General features: G+C 45.5%; 1 protein-coding gene across 1 annotated transcript in view; it reads left to right on the top strand.

Annotated features, from left to right (window-relative positions):
• Positions 1–18714, top strand: part of LOC149852397 (mucosa-associated lymphoid tissue lymphoma translocation protein 1-like) — a 54536-nt gene that overhangs the window by 9654 nt on the left and 26168 nt on the right. The window contains exons 4-8 of the mRNA XM_090029540.1: positions 1609–1762; positions 2972–3150; positions 7937–8033; positions 12874–12900; positions 14653–14856. Coding sequence (XP_089885666.1) covers positions 1609–1762; positions 2972–3150; positions 7937–8033; positions 12874–12900; positions 14653–14856 — 661 coding nt within the window. The remainder of the gene's footprint in view (positions 1–1608; positions 1763–2971; positions 3151–7936; positions 8034–12873; positions 12901–14652; positions 14857–18714) is intronic.

The raw sequence follows: 18714 nt of genomic DNA, 5'->3' as shown, positions 1-18714 counted from the left end.
AAACCTGTGGGTTTAGCTTGTGAATCATGTTTGCACACCTAACAGTGCTATCATTGTGTGGCAATTTGGGGCACCCTTGCAGGGCAGCCCAGGGTGCTGTAGCACCCTGGTTGAGAGTCTCTGATATGGGTGTTGAAGTACTAGAGGACAGTGACGCTTCCCTTGTGGGCATAGGCATAGTTTTCCTCTGCCCAAGTGTTATCATAATATGCTAGCATGTAAAGTGAAAACACTTAGAAACTGAGAGGAATGGCCATTTGCTTGGTAGATTCTCCCCTCCATGTATATACATGCGCACACACACTTTTGCATGTCTACATCCACATGCACATATGAACATGCATATGTACACAAGTTTGCATATACAGGCACACATGTGCATGATCACCTTTACTTTCCTAGCAGTATCACATCAGCAGGGTTTTCATGCAGTCCCTTCTTAGCAAGGGAAAGGGCCCCTGTTAAATCAGGGCTTTTGGCTATACTTTCTTGTTAGGATGAATCTTGCTTCTAGGACAAGTTTAGCAAACACAACAGGAGCAAAAGGAAGGGGAGTGCTCTGCTCTGCCTTCTTGTTTCATTCAGTGGATTGCTACTTGCAGCACATTTGCACAGCCTGGAAAAGGCAGTTCCCTTTCCCCACAAAGTGATACCTGGCAGCAGTTGTGCCAGGTCATGGGTGGCCAGGTCTGGAGCTCAACCAGGGTCAGAAGAGGCAACCAAAATCTGAGTGGAGTGTGTAGAGTTTGTGTAGGGGAGCCAAGAAGCCAGAAGATCCATCTGGGGAACTAAGTCAGAGATCCAGAGGGTTGGGCAGCACGCAGGGTGAGGAGGCGCGCCAGGTCAGGTTTCTGGGAGATCACACCAGAATTGGGTTGGGGAGCTAAAGAGTCACCATTCTCAGGGTCCACAGGCAAACCGGGTCAGGTAGCCAGAGAATCCAGCAGAGATGAGCCAAGGGTGAGGCAGTCCAAGTACAAAGTTGAGTCTTGTTGCCCAAATACTTCGTTCGCTGCGTCACTTGGGTAAAGGGTAAACTGACCCTGGCTGGCCATTTTTGTTGCAGGGAGTGGGTGGGTGGCTAGGCCCAGATAATGAGTTCTGACCACCTATGTCCACTCCAAAGCTTGGCTGAGGAAGTAAAATGCTGGAATGAGTGGCTGAACAAGGTGGGCCAAGGCCCCAAGTTCAAGACCACAGAAGCAGTTTGGCCTGACTCCTTGGCTCATTCTGATCAGTTCTTTCCCCACCAGTGGGCTGCTGTGGTCTGCCTTGTTGGATGTGCTGTGGGACAATGGAGCTGAGTTTGGGCTGGGCCAGTCAAGGAACCAGAAGGATGGGAAAGAAAACAGCCAAGAGAATGGGGTCTGGGAGGATGCTGCCATGACTGTGTTGGGCTCTGAGGCTGAAGAATTGCTGAGAGCTGTGAAAAGGGCTTACTTGCCCAATACCCTTCTCTGTCTCATCTATCAGCATAGCTGACAGAGACTTCTCTACTTTAATATACCACCCTGAGAGCCTGCTGGTGTCCTCTGATTACAGACACACCAGTGAAGAGAGAGGATTTGTTGCTATTTCCCACTGCCTGCATTTTCTTTCCTTATTTAGAATACTTGCTGCCAAATTACTGGTGCCACCGAGCCAGATTTGCTCATCACTCCCAGGGAAACCCGGCTGTACATCTGCAGGATCAACAACTTGCAAAGAAACTTCATCTTCTCTAACTGGGTGAAAGTGGAGGTCCATCAACATATTGCCAGAGGTACAAGCACTTCTTCCCCCACTGCTTTCCAGTGCATTTAACCTGAATCCTTCTGCTGAGTTTTTACTTCCTCTTAGGACACAGAGACCTTCCTGTGGATCTTCCCTGGCAATATGTGGGGCCAGCCCATAAAACTGAAGTACCAAGGGAAAGCTGGCTTCAGTTAAGTGACCATGCAGACATCTTTAAGTCAAACAGCTATGTCTGTGCTCCTGAGTAAACTAAATCCTGTCATCTTTCCACAAGTGTTTGACTCCCCCTGTTTACAACACTTTCTACAGAATTCCCAGCCACATTGAGCTCCATTTGAACTCGGCAATGGGACGGGGGAATAGCAAGTCTTAGAAACTGGGACTTGCTATTAAGATAACTTTAAGCCTATAGGGCTTTAAAATGTTCACTTGGTGCTGGAGTGCCATGGAAAGGTGTGTTCAGAAAAGTGGGTGGCTGTAGACCAGTGGTGGGCAAAATAGCAGATTCAGCCAGCAGCTGGACTTCATTTCCCAGCAGCCCCTGCCCACATTGCTATGTCTAGTTTCCATGGAGACTGCAGGAGCTAGGGTGCTGTTCAAGTGGGGGACCATTGTTTCCATGGAGACTGGCCTCAGCAGCTCTGGCAGGGTGCACAGCTGGGCAGGGAGTTGCTCTGGGGCCAGGGTTGGGATTTTGCAGTGGTGACAGGGTGGCCTGGAGCCAGGGCAGAGCTGTGATCCACTGCCCACCCTGTCCTGGCTCTGGACCACATTGTCACCACCTCAAGATCCCAGCTCCAGAGCAGTTCCCTGCCCTGCCAGCACTGCTGGGGCTGCTCTCCATGGAAACCCTGGTCCCTCACTGTCAGGGTACTGCTGCTGCTGGGATCTCCAAGAAAACTGGTTTCAGCAATGTGGGCAGGGGCTACTGGGAAATGGAGTCCGCTGCAGGCCAGACTTTGGCTGACTTGGATTGGGTTCTGGAGAGTGAAAATATGATGCAGTTCCAGAAACTGCTTGATAGAGAGAGGCTTGCTTTGGGATGGTGAGAGGCTCTGGGAGTCAGGCCATGCCTTGAAGGTGAAAGCAAAGTACACTGGATGGATGGGAACTCTGCTGTGGTTTGGTGCTCTGCAACCCTGCTGGCATGGAGCCTTGCTGTGAGGAGCCACTTCTTACCATATGATGATGAATGAGAAGGACACTATTGCCATTCATTTGTAATGTTGCTTTCTAGACCTGCTCCCGGAACTGTGGCGAGGAGAACCAGTCATAGTCATCAACCCAACTGTGTTGGAGGTGAAAGTGGGCAAGGAACTACAGCTCCAGTGTGCAGCCCTGGGTATCCCAGCTCCACACTACCAGTGGTATCACAATGGGAAACCCATGGAGGATCAGAAGAAGAAGAAACTCTTGGTAACGTTGTCTTAAATGGCTTATAAACTTTGGCAACATGGGATGGGCATAGGAAAAGAGTGTATATAGCTGGGTCATGAACACGAGAGAACCCCCAAGCCCCAATCGGTCACAGTGTAGCATGTGTGGTGTCTGGAAGTTCATCTGCTGATAGGACTAGACAGGAAAGGCCTTTGTGTGATGGATGTAACAATATGTTATCAGCATCTTTGTTGCTAGAGGCCAAGATGCTCTCTGTCTTTCTGCAGCCATGTGGAACATGGTTCTGTACCACGTGTGGTGGCCTGAAAAGGTTCATCTCCCCGGGCTTTGGTTTTTGTGATCAGCCAATGGAGCACTTGCCCCTTCCAGTCTGTCCACCCCTAGAGAAACCACTTTGCACCCAGGTACATTCCCCTTCAAAGCAAGGTATAAACTCTTTGTGGTATTTGAGTCTCCAGGGCTGCCTAACAGAACCCAAGTATCTCCCTTGTCCCTTGGATGGCTGGGATTTTTTTTCAGAGGCAATAATGAAGGACAACAGAAGATCCATGTGGCTTCTTTCAAAGTACTGGTGTGTTTTTTCCTGAGAAATCCATGTGGTTATGTCAGTCTGTAACAAAGCCAATTTAATTCTGGGAGGGCTAGCTTCATGAGGCATGTAACTGGTCAGTGAGTGATCAGGGGTGCCACATAGAGAGAGGTGCTCAGGGTCTGGTGTGTCAGTAGTTGGAGACATTAGATGACTGTAGGGCTGTATTGGTCCTCTCATCTGGAAAATAAGTCATGGCTCATCGTATTTGCTGCTTTAGCAACTAGCTAATTTACCCATGACAGGCTTTTGAAGCCACTGTTTTTAGCGGCCTTTGTCATTATAGAGGTGTTGCAAAAGCACGTCTTTTTGGCCAGCTAAGCCAGGCAGAGACAGGAGGCAGGAAGGGGAAGATAGGAAAGCAGTGAAAGAAGATGGGAAAGGAAGATGACGTTGCTTGGGGATGGGTGAACCTCAGGTTCAGATCTCAGCTGTTTTTTTCAGGATCTACCCAGACTTGCTTTCTTCTTTTTGGCCTGGTCTCACCAGGGCACCTTTATGGGTCAGAACAAAGTGCAGCGGGGTGGTGGCCCCACTGGTGGCATCCATGGTGGCTTGCTCCCCCTCTTCAAAGCTGTTTAGTCCAATCAACAGGTTTCCAAGTGACTCCCCAAGAAACAACCTCCAGAAAAGAGCATAAATGTCATTGTGTAATTTTTCAACTGAAAGCATGTATGCTGTGATTTCATTCTGGCCACTTCCTCTATCCTGATAGCAACTAATTAGGATGTCATCACAGTTTTGTAGCTGCAGCTGAAGCCTTAAAAACCCCAAATTATTTTAAGCATAACCCATTTGTACTGGTCTTTTTGTCTCTGCCTTCTACTTATTTTACCAAGAAGGTCAAGCCAGACTCTTGCTTTGTCTCCCTGGCTTAGGAAATGGGCCTAAAGAACAGCCTCATCTCTTCCAGTCCCCCACCAGATCTTACAGCTGCCTGATTTCTGGGGCCAGATGCTCTGCCTGTGCTCTTTGGGATACATCTGGGGAAACTGGCAGATTGCAGGGTTTGGGATCTGGACCTCTTGGGGGATGTGTGGAGAAGGTTGGCTGAAGGTGCAGGAGGGCTAAATGGAAGACACTCAAGGGCAGCTTACTTAGTTATCTTCCTACTTGGGCCTGCCCCTCTTTTTTTTTTTTTTTTTTGATTGGCCCTCACTTGTTGGAGAAGCAAGACCCTAGGTCAGTGGGGGCCAACCTTTTTGGCAGATGTGCCACAAAGGGAAGCTGTTGGGCTAATAAGTAGCACTCCGATCCCCGGCCTCTGCTCAAGCTGCTAGTCTGCTATCTGCTTCCTGCCCTGGGTTCTCTGGCCAAGTTGCTGCTCACCTTTCTGTTTTCTGCCCTGTGCTCCCTTCCTGCTCTGCTTGCTGCTCTGTGTTCTATCTGTCATTTTACTGCCTGTCCGCTCCCCAGCATGCTGCATACCACACACACCGACTGTCCATGTGGTCACCTCTGCCCTAGGGGATGGCGCTTACCTGTAGAAGTTTTATGTTAAGGCCCCAGACAGGAAAATATTGCTGGCTCCTGGACATCCCTCAGGCTATGAGCAAGCAGTTGGTTCACAGTTTGGATACAAGGCTGGGGACTAGAAGAGGCAGACAGGCTCTGAGCCCTAGGGCAATGTTTTGCAACTTTTTTTGGCTCAAAGAACTCCTCTGTAACTTGTGTGAATTGAGAGGTACCTAGTTTCAAAAATGAATGATATATTACAGAAGTCCAGTGTGTAGGGAGGGGAGGGGATCAACCAGATGGGGACAAGCCTGAACCTGTGCTTATCTGCTTATCTCCTCACAACTCATGGCACCTTTGAAAGGATCTGGCATCTTTCAAAGTATCTGGCAGCTCTGCAGTTGAGAATCACTGCTCCAGAGGAAGACTCTAGTCCTTGTCCTCTGAGGTGAGTTAAGTAGGTGGCCCAGCATCTCCCTGTGTTGGGTGAGAAGAGCCAGGACCGGGGAGGAGGTGGAACTGAAGAGTGAGTGAGAGCTGCTAAGTCTGCTCAGTGCTCTAATTGCTCAAGGGCAAATCACCTGGAGTCTTTAAATGTGGACTGGGCATTTCCAAAAATGCTGTCCTCGCTCTGCCACAGGATGCTGGGCAGGAAGTGGGGATTGTTGGGTGATGTGTGGGATCAATCTAAAGGGTTTTCACAGTCCCCTCTAACACTGAAATCTATGGGCATTTTTGCATGTATTCCCAATGCGGTGCCAGGCACTTTTTTAATTAGAGTGACTCACTAATTAAAAGTACCTGCATGTCATGGGTATTGGTGATGCAGTGTGTCCCTGTGCTGTGAAAACGTCAGCAGGGTGCTTTGAACTAATGCACATCAAACGTGTTTTATTTTAAAGTATGGAGACGCGCTGCGCCACTGATGCACACCCGCAAGGCTGCCAGAGCACGTCAATTTATGTGCTCCAGCAGACTCAATTAATCGAGTCTGCTCCGACACACTGGATTTCCAACATCTCTGAGCAGGCTCCCTGCATGTGTGCAAGTGCCCTATGATTCTGCATAAATCTGGTCACCATGTCAGGGCTGTAAATTGTACCTCTACACACCAGGTTCTCAGCTGGCTGCAGGGTGGTGTTTTAGAAATCCCACTCGGGGCTTGGTTCTTCAGTAGAAATGTAACCATTTCCTAATTTCTTTCAGTGTCCCTTATACACTGTATTATCTGTATCACTCTTTGCTACTGAACATGCAGAAACAACTTTAGGCCTCATCTTCTCCAGGGGGAAAAAGGGGCCCTTTTAACAGGTTCAGGTTAACCCGTGCTAAAAAGCTTGTGTGGATCCCAGTGGAAATCAGGCCTTATTATCAATACTTTTTGGAAAGAAACGATAACCAGAGTTGATATGGTTTTGAGTACAGCACAGATACCTTTGGTAAGTACATACATTCTTGGGTATATATCTGAGGTGTTCTACTTGAAACCTTCCCAGATTGCACTCTTACAGTGGGCCTTATTTGTGACATCCAGGATTATATTACTGTGCTGGAAAAGCAGGACATCTCCAAAGGTCAAAACATGGTACCAATGTACAAGTCACCCTTGCCCTGATGATGCAGCTGGCATCTATGAAGAGGGTCAGGTTTTGTAGGCATAACTGCTTCCACAAGTTTGAACAATTTCTTTAGAATACTTCGGTGACTAGCCTATTTCTCTTTGCACACTTCTCTCTGTCTTTTTATCCTTTCCTCTTCCTTCCCTCCTTCCTTCCCCCCACCTTCTTTCTTTCTTTTTTCTCTCTCTTCCCCTTCTTTGATTATGATAAACATGTAAGTAGTTTAGGTTGATATGTGTAGTTGACACATGTATTTCAGACTTTTGTGTTGCATTTAAAAATCAGTTAAAAAAACTCTAGTGTGGACAGGACAGTTGTAGCATGGATATGTCTCGATAGGTCCACGTGAGTGCAAGGCTTCTGGCTGTGTGCCCTGCTAGGGTTCACTCCAGTCAGCTAAGACCCATTACAATTTCAGCTGCCTTTTTGCACAGTAGGAGTGGAATTCCTTTTCTTCTGAGGTAGACACGGTGTTGGCAGGATAAATGGCATGCTGTGGCCTTGACCCTTGTTTTCATGGCAGTTTCTGTGCTGCATGGTTTGGTGCAAACCAGAGAACACATGTTCTTGAATTACCCCAAACCGGCCCTTTTGCCTGTAGCCTTTCACAGAGTGCTTGTGTTGATATCTGCCTCCAGATGTCCCTATTTGGGGAACCCTCATTTCATATTTGTGTATCCCCATGCACATTAACCACATTGTGTTTAGCTTCAGGGATAAAATTTGACTTCAATTCTGAAAGGTTTGGAGTCTGAATTCTAGTAAAGTTTATTTTCATTTGGACTTCCTTTTTCTCTTCTGATGCCAATGCAGATCATTTGTTACTCAAAAATCCTGTGAATTAACCAAGGGTTCTGCCAGGCTTGGAGGTGATAACACTAAGCCCAGCCCTCCTACGGAAGCATTAGGAATGGTCACATTAAGCTAGTGAATCCAGAGCTTACTGCTCCTGTACCTGGAAACTTGTGGCTAAGGTGGTAGCCTGGGACAGGAGATCTGCATTCAGTGCCTTGCTCTGGCCCTGAGAGCAATATGAAAGGCAGAACCTTTTGGGCTTCAGCAGTTTGGGGGCCTCAGAAGCTGGAACTTGGGGCCACAAAACCAGATCTCAATAATCTGATGTTAATTTCATTCCATCTAGATCAACTCTGCGAAGGTCAGTGACTCTGGCACATACCTTTGCTGCGCAGCCAATAGCCACGGAGAACACTGGACCGATGCAGTGGATGTTCACATAGGTGAGCAGAGCTGCATAACATCCTGCTTCATTACAAAGTGGTGTTTAGGTTGAAATGTAATGGGAGGAGAGATGGATTGGGTGCTCTGACCTGGAGGGGCTGCACACTGCAGGGATGGGGCCAACAAACACAGCGCCATAGGCATTATCCCTAGGTCAGCCTTGTGGGGTAAGCAGTGGACCGAGTGCCCTGGGTTTGGTGATCCAAGATGCTAGACTTGGGCATTGATTCCTCCCCTGGTCAGGAACAAGCCTCAGCAGTCAATGCCAGTGCAAGAGACCTCTAATTCTGGATCCCTTGACTTTTTTGGGAGCTCAGTGTAAGACTCTTTATAGCTGTATGAGACTCTTCAAGAACATCCAGAAAACAGGCACTAGATTTTGAACAGCCACTCTGAAAAATAGGAGGTGAAGTGTATCTTGGGCAGGTGGACAACATACCAATCCCCAGGGACAATGCAAGGAGAAAGCATAGACTGCATTCATAAGGGCATTTTAAGGGGCAATTGTTGAACTGAAAAACCTACCTTGGTAGCTCCAGCAAGAACAAATGCAGAGAGACATTGCATGGATTTGGAGAGAAGTAGGAAGTGTGCTGGCAGTCCTATCCTGGATGTCAGGGAAACAATCTGCAGAGCAGTTTCTCACACCCAGGAAATACTAGATCTGAATTAGCAACCCCAGTGGAACTGCGCCAGCTCCTGCCAGCTGAGGATGTAGATATCTACTGGCCCCTGCTGACAAGCCACCCAGAACTGTGATAATAGCATTCCTGGAATTCCAAGATAAGAGAAGTTTCAAATTTAGCCAGGAAGTGGGTCTATAATTATAAGGGAAAAAATGACAGTCTTCCCACATGTCTGGGCAGCTACTCAAAGAGATGCCGTTTAGCCCTGTAAAAAGACTGAAAAGGGGAGCCTGTATTTTAGAGGAGCCTGCAAAGTGCAGAGTTCTATACAGGAGTTGAGTGAAATTCCTTTGTAATCTAGGAGCAAAGATATATTTTTTTTTTTTTTTGGATTTACTAGAATCAAGTTGGGCCTTGATATTTCAGCAGATCTGTACTTCCCAAAGAGCCCAGAACAAGAAAACAGTGGAATGCTGAGAGCTTAACCATCTGTCTTCTGCCTGTTTCAGATTTAAAAAAAGAGTTGTTTATAAGGAAACTTTAGCTGCATCATAGGAAACCTGTTGCATTAGGATGTGCCTCACAATTCTCACTAGCAGTTGTGGTCAACTGAGATGCAAACTTAATATTTCTTGTTCAGAATATTTCTGAAGGATAAAGACTGGGCTCTCCCTGCAAAAAAGTAAGCTGTTATTTACAAAATCTTATGCCTCTGTGAATTCAGTTCAAGTCAGTGGGCCCTGACAATTTAAACCCCAGAGAACTCAAGGAGCTGGCCTGCATCATAGCTCAGCCCCTGGCACAGATCTTCGAGAGCTCCTGGTGCTCTGGCGAAGTGCCCGAAGATTGGAGGAAAGCCAATGTGGTGCCTACCTTCAAGAAAGGGAGGAAAGTGGATCTGGCAAACTACATGCCCATCAGCCTGACCTCCCTCTCAGGGAAGGTCTCAGAAAAGAGGCCATTCTCAACGGACTGGCCGATGGCAACACCCTGAGGGATAACCAGCATGGGTTTGTTGCGGGTAGGTCTTGCTTGACCAATCTCACTTCCTTCTATGACCAGGTGACCTATCACCTGGACGAGGGAGAAGAGATTGATGTCATATATCTTGACTTTAAAAAAGCCTTCGATCTGGTATCCCACAATCACCGTTTGGCAAAACTGGCCAGCTGCAGCCTTGAGTCCACCATGATCCATTGGCTGGGGAATTGGCTCTGTGGTCAGACCCAGGGGGTGGTGGTTGATGGAAGTCAATCGTCTTGGTGCCCTGTCACCAGTGGGGTCCCTCAAGGCTCTGTCCTTGGACCTACTTTGTTCAACCTCTTCATTAATGATGTGGCCATTGGGGTCAGAAGCGGACTAGTTAAGTTTGCCGATGATACCAAACTTTGGGGTAAAGCATCCACACCTGAGGATGGGGGTAATCCAGGCTGACCTCGACAGGCTCAGGAAATGAGCAGATGAGAACCTGATGGTGTTTAACACCAAAAAATGCAAGGTTCTCCACCTTGGGAGGAAAAACCTGCAGCATGTCTAAAGGCTTGGCGGTACTACACTGACTAGCACTATGGACTAGCACTATGACTTTGGGGTCAGGATTTACCACAAGATGAACATAAGCCTGCAGTGTGATGCTGCAGCTAGTAAAGCAAGCAAAATGCTGGCTTGTATCCGTAGATGCTTCTCAAGCAAATCCCAGGATGTCCTTCTCCCCTTGTATTTGGCCTTGGTGAGGCCGCAGCTGGAGTACTGCACCCAGTTTTGGGCTCTACAATTCAAAAAGGATGTGGAGAAGCTTGAGAGAGCCCAGAGGAGAGCCATGCGTATGATCAGAGCTCAGGGAAAACAGCCCTTATGATGAAGCTGAGAGCTATGGGACTCTTCAGCCTGGAAAAGCACAGGCTCAGGGGCGATCAGATGGCCACCTATAAGTTTATCAAGGGTGTTCACCAGGACCTGCGGGAATGTTTGTTCACCAGAGCACCCCAAGGGATGACAAGGTTACACAGTTATAAACTCCTGCAGGACTGTTTCAGGCTGGACATAAGGAAGAGCTTCTTTACTGTCCAAGCCCCCAAGGTCTGGAACAGCCTGCCGCTGGAGGTGGTTCAAGCACTTACTTCAAATGCTTTCCAGAGAAACCTGAATGTTTTTCTTGCTAGGATCCTATGACCCCAGCTGACTTCCTGGGGCAGGGGGCTGGACTCGATGATCTTATGAGGTCCCTTCCAGCCCTAATGTCTATGAAATTAGGTGGTCTAGAAGGTGCCAGTCTTCCCTGCCATCTATCTTAGGAAATTACCATACTTAAATAGCATATGCCAGGAGAGTCCCCAGGTGCCTTGTTAAACTGGATTTCCAGTCCCTATGAGGTAGAGCTAAAGGCTGTTTATAGGTATGTTCTGAGGGGGGATGGGGAAGGCTTAAGTAGAGTGGATCTGAGAACTGCTTGAATTAAAGTGCCTGAAACGTCATGTATATCAGCGTCCCCATGCTGAAAAATGGTGGTAGGGACACTTTAACTAAAGCTTGTTGAAAAATAGACACGGGGAAGGTGGGCACTTTAAATAAAGCTGGTTCAGTCTGGGGACGCTGATACATGTGACGCTGGGGTCTGCTGGAATGCAGTAATTACCATGCTCCAGCAGACTTGATCAATTGAGTTTGCTCCGACGCATTGTTATTGTGCATTGGGGCAGCCACGCTGCACATATATAGGTGCCCAAAGAACCTAGCCCTGTACCACCTCCTTCACCCAGTAGCTGGTGAAGTAGTCAAAAGACAAAGGGTGTGATTGAAATAAATACTTGAAAACATTGGGCATCTTTACACACACATACTCCAGGGGTAAGAGTGGGTGGGGACACTCTAATTAAAGCATTTGCAACATCTCGTGTATCAGCACTCCATTGCTTCAAAATGGTGCTGGGGTGCTTTAACTAAAGTTCATTGGACAAGCTTTAGCTAAAGTGCCCCCACCATCATTTTGAAATGCAGAGATGTCGATACATGAGACTCAGAGGGTGCTGGAGTATGCTAATTAGCATGCACTGGCAGACTCGATTAATCAAATCTGCTCTGATGTACTGTAATTATAGCGTGTTGGAGCAGCATCCCTGCACATCTACAGACACCTGTTGAGGCTATGTAGGCGTCCCTAAAGCATCTAACAGCAAATACCACAAGATATAGGCTGACAGAGAAAGGACTTGTCAAATAGACTAGTTCAGATGGAATTCCACTGAGTATTAGAATATGTCTACACCATTACATTCACGGATGAGTCAGGCCCTCTGAAATCAAAAGAATGACTTTAAAAATCATGGCGTTTTATTACATCATTTTAAAGGCAATACTTTTGAAGTGTTGCTATTTACTTTATCTTGTTCACACTCTTAAGAGTTCCCTTTTTAGTCTTTCCCACTTATCCTTGCAGGCTAGGAATTTATTTTTTGTTTGAATGAAAATCAAGTTTCCCAACTAATTCCACAACTCTAGGAACTTGGGCTTTCTGAAAAAAATCCAAATATTACAGGAAAATCATGAGCATGGGTGATGCTGTGCTAGAGACCTTTCTGGGGCACTCAAATCAGAGGAGTGAGCTGTGCCATCCTTTGTGTTCATACACTATTTTTAAAGGTATGCAGTGTTAGCTGATGAAATACATCACCGAAGAAACAAGCTGCTGTTTTTCAGCTGCAGGGACACAGCTCCCTCTGGGCTTTGCACCTGAAGCAGGGGTTGGTAATTTTCTCTTCTCCCCATAAGTGTGGAGTTACGTTGGTATTGGTGGATAAAGATCAGGCTACCATCTTGGTGGGGCGTAGAGGGCAAACAGCACACTCAGACCCACAAAATGCATAGCCTATGTAGAACTATATATTATTTCTGACTTGCCTTTACCTGCCTGTGTGGTGGAGTAATTGAGTGCTATAGAGAGTCATGTGCTTTAAAATGTGCATGGTAACCACAGCACTGTGCTGAACTGTGGGCATGGAGCCAACCACTGGGCATACAAGAAGAAAGCTCAGCACTTCCATCCTGAGCTTGAACTTCTTATCTACTCAGTTGTTCAGTGTTAGAGCTGAGCCCAGTGGTGTTGGATCCAGTCTTGTCTTGGTGCCAGAACTGTTGGTGCCAGACAAGTGATTGAGGTAAGGCTGTGGGATCCAAGGTGAAGGCTTGGGGTTGATTTTTCCTTGTCTCATTGCAGGTACGCGTTGGCCAGATACATTCTTTGGTGAGTGCTGTTCCTGTCCCCCTGAAAACAAATTGGTGTTGGAAGTGCAGTGAATTTGTGAGGTGTTTTGTTGGATGCGCTTCTATAGGCAGCAGCCCCTTTCCTTTGCTCCAGTAGCCCCTTGGCACATGGCTTATATTCAGCTTTGTACACAGCATGCTAGGAGTCCCTTGATCATAACCAGTCTGGACCCTAACCCGTACTCCCATCATACTGAAATAGCTAGAGTCTATTATGTGGCCCAAATTCCCTCCCTCTGCCTTTTCTGGACCCTTTCTTCAGCCCATTGAGAAGCATACATGCAAAAGTGGGAAGCACAGAAAAAAGTGGCACTTAGCCTGAAAGCTGATGACAGCCATCCATCCCCTGCTGCCCTATGCTGAGGGGTCCCTTGGTATCTGGCATTTGTAAACATGCCCATTGAAGAGAACCAGCACTTCCACAAAACGAAAATCAGATTTTCTCTAACACTTCCACCAGGACTGAAGGCAGCTATGAAATGACTGCTACAGGGACAGCACAGGTGACATTACAGTGCTAGTACTTGCCAATGGCAGGATATCACATGCCATTGTCTACAGCATTGCAGTGTTTCCACATAGAACTGGGGGAAATGTTTCAGACCAAGATTATATTTGCAGAAGAAAATGCAGGTTTGGGGTCTCCTGAAACTGTGTGAATTCAGGTTGAAATCAGCAAATAGTTTCCTCTGAAAAACAATTTGGGGTAGAGGGAAGAAAAATCCAAGCATTTCATTTTAACATTTGCCAAATGAAATCCTTTGACTCTGTTTCGGAATGATACTTATTTTCATCCTCTTAGTTAATTTAGAACAAGTAGAAGACATGGAAAAACATGAAGTAAAATATCTTGGGGTTTGTTTGTTTTTTTTTTGGTTTTGGCACAGGCTCAACAGAGATGCAGGGGCAGATGGCTGAGGTGGCTCCAGAGGTGTTGAAATTGATCCTTTTTCCATACTCATGCCAAAGGATGTCCCCACTTGACTGTCTGTAAATAAATACTTGGTCATCCGGCTGGGGAGTCGAGAGCAGCCATCAGTGATGCTGGCTGCATCCCTTCTTTGCATGCTGCATTGCTCCTTTGCGTACCGAGTTGGCATGCCTTAACTATGTTATCCCCACTGGAGCCTTTGGCATCAACAGACTTCCTAAAAATAAGTTACTTGCACAACTATGTTTCCAAATATATGGTATAATATATTGATCATATTGATCACACACCCTACTATAATGATGCCTAAATCTTACACGAGTAAAATTGCAACTTGTATCACATGTATAAGGTACCTATAAGTGTGTGCATATTTACATTTTTTGGATTACACACGCATAATCTGAATATGATATACTCATATTATATTTATATATGTATGTATATACACACACACACACCCCCTGGATATGTATGGCACATATAGAAATCCAGGAACCCATGTATGAATATATGTATGTGCATATACACACCTCGGATTTGTATATATACTATATTCAGATTATATGTGTGTGTATACACACACATTCAGATTCAATGCACCATACCCTAATGGTATATAAAGGAGAAGGCAGGCACTCTAGGCCTGAGGTACCATATGCACCAGTAGTTTTGCTGTTTATATGCAGTATCATCTTGAGTAATCAAAATGATCTCAGGAGTTCTGGTGTTTACTTGACTGAGGTCCTGACGCTTCTTGTGTCGACTGATGGCTTTCGTTGTCATTTGATATTTCTGCAGCAACTGACAAGGTGGCACTTTTGGTGGGCAACAACCATTACCAGAATCATCCTAACCTGATGGCTCCCATCACAGACGTGTTTGAACTGAGCCTTCTTCTAAAGAAACTGGGCTTCCGGGTGGTTTCCCTTCTGGACCTGAACAAGGTGGAGATGATGATAGCAGTCAATCAGTTCCTGCAACTCCTAGGAGAAGGGGTCTATGGTAAGTTGCAACCTGAGAACCTCCACAAAGGGAGCTTTCCTTTCTGTAGTGGCAAAAAGAGTCGCCCAGCCCTTTAGACAGCATGACAGTTAGCAATGGTTGGGATTAGCGGAGAGTCAGGGATATCTATGAAAAGGTTTCTTAACACTTTTACTTTAAATAAATAAACAAATAAATTCCAGCTGTCTTTTGAAAGAGCTCAGACCCCTTTCTGCTCAGGATTTTTGAATATTGTGGGAAAGTAGTCCTGGGGCTCAATAGGGGTCTTTTACTAGCCCTATGAAAACTCAGTCAGATTTGCCTGAGTTATGAGCGGATAAAAATTGTTATTTCTTGTCTATTTTGCTCAGCTCATTATAGTCTTAAAAATCCTTAAATTTCATCTGGCACTGTGCAAGTACTTTTTCAATGTCAGAAGCACAGCAAAAGGTAGGGCAGAGTGGCATCTTGCATACTAACTGGTTCAGAGAAGCATGAGCTTTCAAAGGCAACAACCTATTTTTGTCAGATGCTGTGAATGGATCAGTTAGTGTCTAAGGTGCCATCCTGCCCTGCCTTCTGCCTGACTTCCTGACTAATGCAGGTAACTACCTCTGAACATCAAAAGCAGTGGACAGTAACCATATATTGCTTAAAAGGAGGGGATTTACTCTTGGGAACGCATCAACTTAACTGATGTAACTGGTTTGTCTTGTCTGTCTCATCCTATTCCTCTGTTAAAAGGAGAGTGGGTTGTTAACACCCATAGAGAAGAGAGCGATTTACCAGGAATCAGATTTATAATAAAATCAATTGACTCACTCAGCACTGCCTAAGTGTAAATGCCACTGCTACTCCCAGGCAGTTGGTTTTAAAATTTGGGTGGAGTGGGAATCAAAAGTGGGGTGCAACACCCCCACCACTGAATCTACCCCTATATATTCATATACTGAAAGGGGTTGGTACTTTCAGGAAGAGAACTACAGTTCACAGTTCAAGCAGTTACTGGTTACCGAGAATAACTGTACTCTATCCCTGGCTCTGCCACAAAGTTTCTGTATCAGTCTTGGAACTCCATTTAAACCACAGTTTGTCGCAGCTGGCCACCAATTGTCTGTTCCTCTTTTTCTGGAACCCCATCTTGATACGCAAGCAGCCTGGTTTGTAGAAATGATGCGCTTGCAACTGTAGCTGAAGTCATTTGGAGCTGTACTGGGAATGTACAAATTGCTATAAAAATGCTAAGGGTTCTGAAAAATCCTGGGAGTCTTTAGTTGGGCATGCTCATTTAGTAGATGCTTTTTGGCCTTGTGCTGTCTTTTCCTCAATTTTGCATCTGTGAAATGGGGCTGATAATGGTGGAACCTGGGAAGACAAATCCTTTCACTTGTGAGAGTCCCTGCCACTGTGGTGATCAGCATCACTGGAACACCCACAAGGCACATTACTCATTCCACATTCAATACAAGGTTTGGATGTGGCGCATTGAATAATGCGGGACTGTACATTAAATGTTGAGGCTAAAATGAGATGTTGAGCAGTTGCTCATTCTGTCACTTATCCGTCCTCACATTGACTGAGCATGGGATGATGTAGAATAGAGAGTATGCAAGTGTGATGACAGGATAGCTATACCTTTCTCCCCTTTCTGGTCTCTGAGTGGACTCCCACAGTCTTCAGGACTCATGGCTTTACCTCTCCTGGTGTGGACTCACATTAATATCCTACTTTTGACTGAATCCTGGGCTACAGCACCTTGGGAATTGGCCACATTTACTGAGCTGGTCCCACATACTCACCTGTGACCTTTCCTTCAGAAGTCCATTAGCACTGGTGTACATTGACCAGATAGCCTTCTTAAATCAAAGGATTGTCTCTTTTGAATAGTAGAAAGAGAGATTTGGGTGAAAAGTGTTTTTTAAGAAATCACACCATCTACATACATGTCTGTCTTATCTAAAGCCATGCCATCCTTGCAGCGTACTCTAGCCAGGCCTGACTTCTTCTGTTAGCTTGGTAATGTAGACGTTGCTGGGTTTTTTTGGAAAACTCCCTTTTCTTTTGAGAGAGACCTTTTTATACACTGTCAGAGTTCTTTTCTGTTCCTGGGTTTTGTCCCTTCTGAACAAAAGTATTTGAGGAGGATTTTAAATTCCCAAAACTAACAGTTTGGCCTCAGATCCTTATCACAAGCATCATGTGTTTCTTCTGGCAGGAGTAGATTATCTTGTGTGCTGCTTGTTTTGCCTTGCAGCCCAATAAACTAAGCAGCATTCCACGTGGCTGGAATGATCTAGCTGGGGGTGGTCCTGCTTTGAGCAGCAGGTTGGACTAGATGCCCTCCTGAGGTCCCTTCCAACCCTTACTTTCTGTGATTCTTTGATTCTATACCAGTATATTCATGTAATGTACATTTCACTAACCAGGTCATTATGCAATATTCCTCACTTATTACAAAAAGACTCTAGTTCTGTCACAGCAATTGTGTAATTAAAGATTTCATCATAAGGATCCTGGAATGCTCAGAGTTATCTGAAACTGGTCAGTCTCTAGGTTGAACTGCTTGCCTCTATGGTCCCACACCGTCAAAAAGAGCCCGCATTTACCATCAGAAAAAAAATCCGTGCTAGAGTCCACTTCCTTGAAAAGTCAACAGTGCTCCAGTTCAGGCACCACTGGAACTAGTGGGAACTCCCTGGCTGCCAGTACTTCCATGACCACCCTCTTACCTGGGAGATTCCTTGAGTGGAATCCTGATGTCTGGGGAGGAAACAAGTGAACTGCGTAACTTGTATGTTTCATTAATTAAACTGAATCATTAAGCAAAAGCATAAAATATGAACAAAGGTTAATACCAAACAATCAAGTTATTCCAGTTATCAGATTGATTAAACAAGGCCAAATTAACTGGTGAATCCTTCTTAGTTTTGTGGAATAATTTGGGAAGGCTGCAGTCTTTTCGGCTCCTGACCCCAAATGTAAAAGGAATGATCAGCCTCAATGTGAGACAATAGCCTGAAGTTCCAGTTGATCACTCCCAAATCAAAGCTGATGTTGGGATTACTGCTGTGATGCTACTTCAGATATCTACCTTCCTGTGTTTAGGCAGGCTGATAGCCAGACTCCCTTCCCCAACATAACCTTATCTGAAATATTCCTACATCATTCAGGATGACAGACCTCATTACATTTAATATTCAGTTGATACATTTAGGTGAAAAAACTGATTCCTCAGGATTAATTTTATACTCCTATGACATGAAATATTGGTGTGTGGAGCCTTTTTGACAGCAGGGTTGTTTAACCTTGAGTTATTTTAGGTATTTGAGGAATTGTTCTATAAGTGCTGTTCTCAGATAGAATTCATAAAAATCTAACCACAAGTACACCTGCACTCATGTTTGTGCCCACATGCACACACATGGACACAAATGTACATTTATGGGCATATGCTCACTACCAGCCATCTGCTGGAGTTAGCAAGTGCAAGAACGCTGAGGTAGAAGTATTCTGCTAACAAACACTGGAGAACAAAACATGACCCAAAAAGTTAGGTCGATAGTTATGCAGGATGGTTGGCATGACTTCTGTGCTTTCCTTCAGCTTTTAGAAGTTGGCGCACACTTAAAAATAATAGCTCGTGGTTTTATGATGCCAGTTGACCTGTGGACCAGCGAGAGGTAGCTTGCTTGCTCCCTCAATCCAAGGCAGTGATCTCCAAACCTTTTTGATCACGCACCCCTATCAGTAAAAAATTTTTGAGCACGCACCCCCAATATATATATATATATATATATATATATATATATATATATATATATATATATATTTATTTATTTATTTATAAATTATATAGATGTACTACTGTGCTAATATATT

This window comes from Crocodylus siamensis, chromosome 15 (genome assembly GCF_052110815.1).
Source record: "Crocodylus siamensis isolate JL-2025a chromosome 15, ASM5211081v1, whole genome shotgun sequence".
Taxonomy (NCBI): Eukaryota; Metazoa; Chordata; order Crocodylia; family Crocodylidae; genus Crocodylus; species Crocodylus siamensis.
Note: the sequence above shows the minus strand (reverse complement) of the source record. Positions and strands in the feature narration are given on the sequence as shown.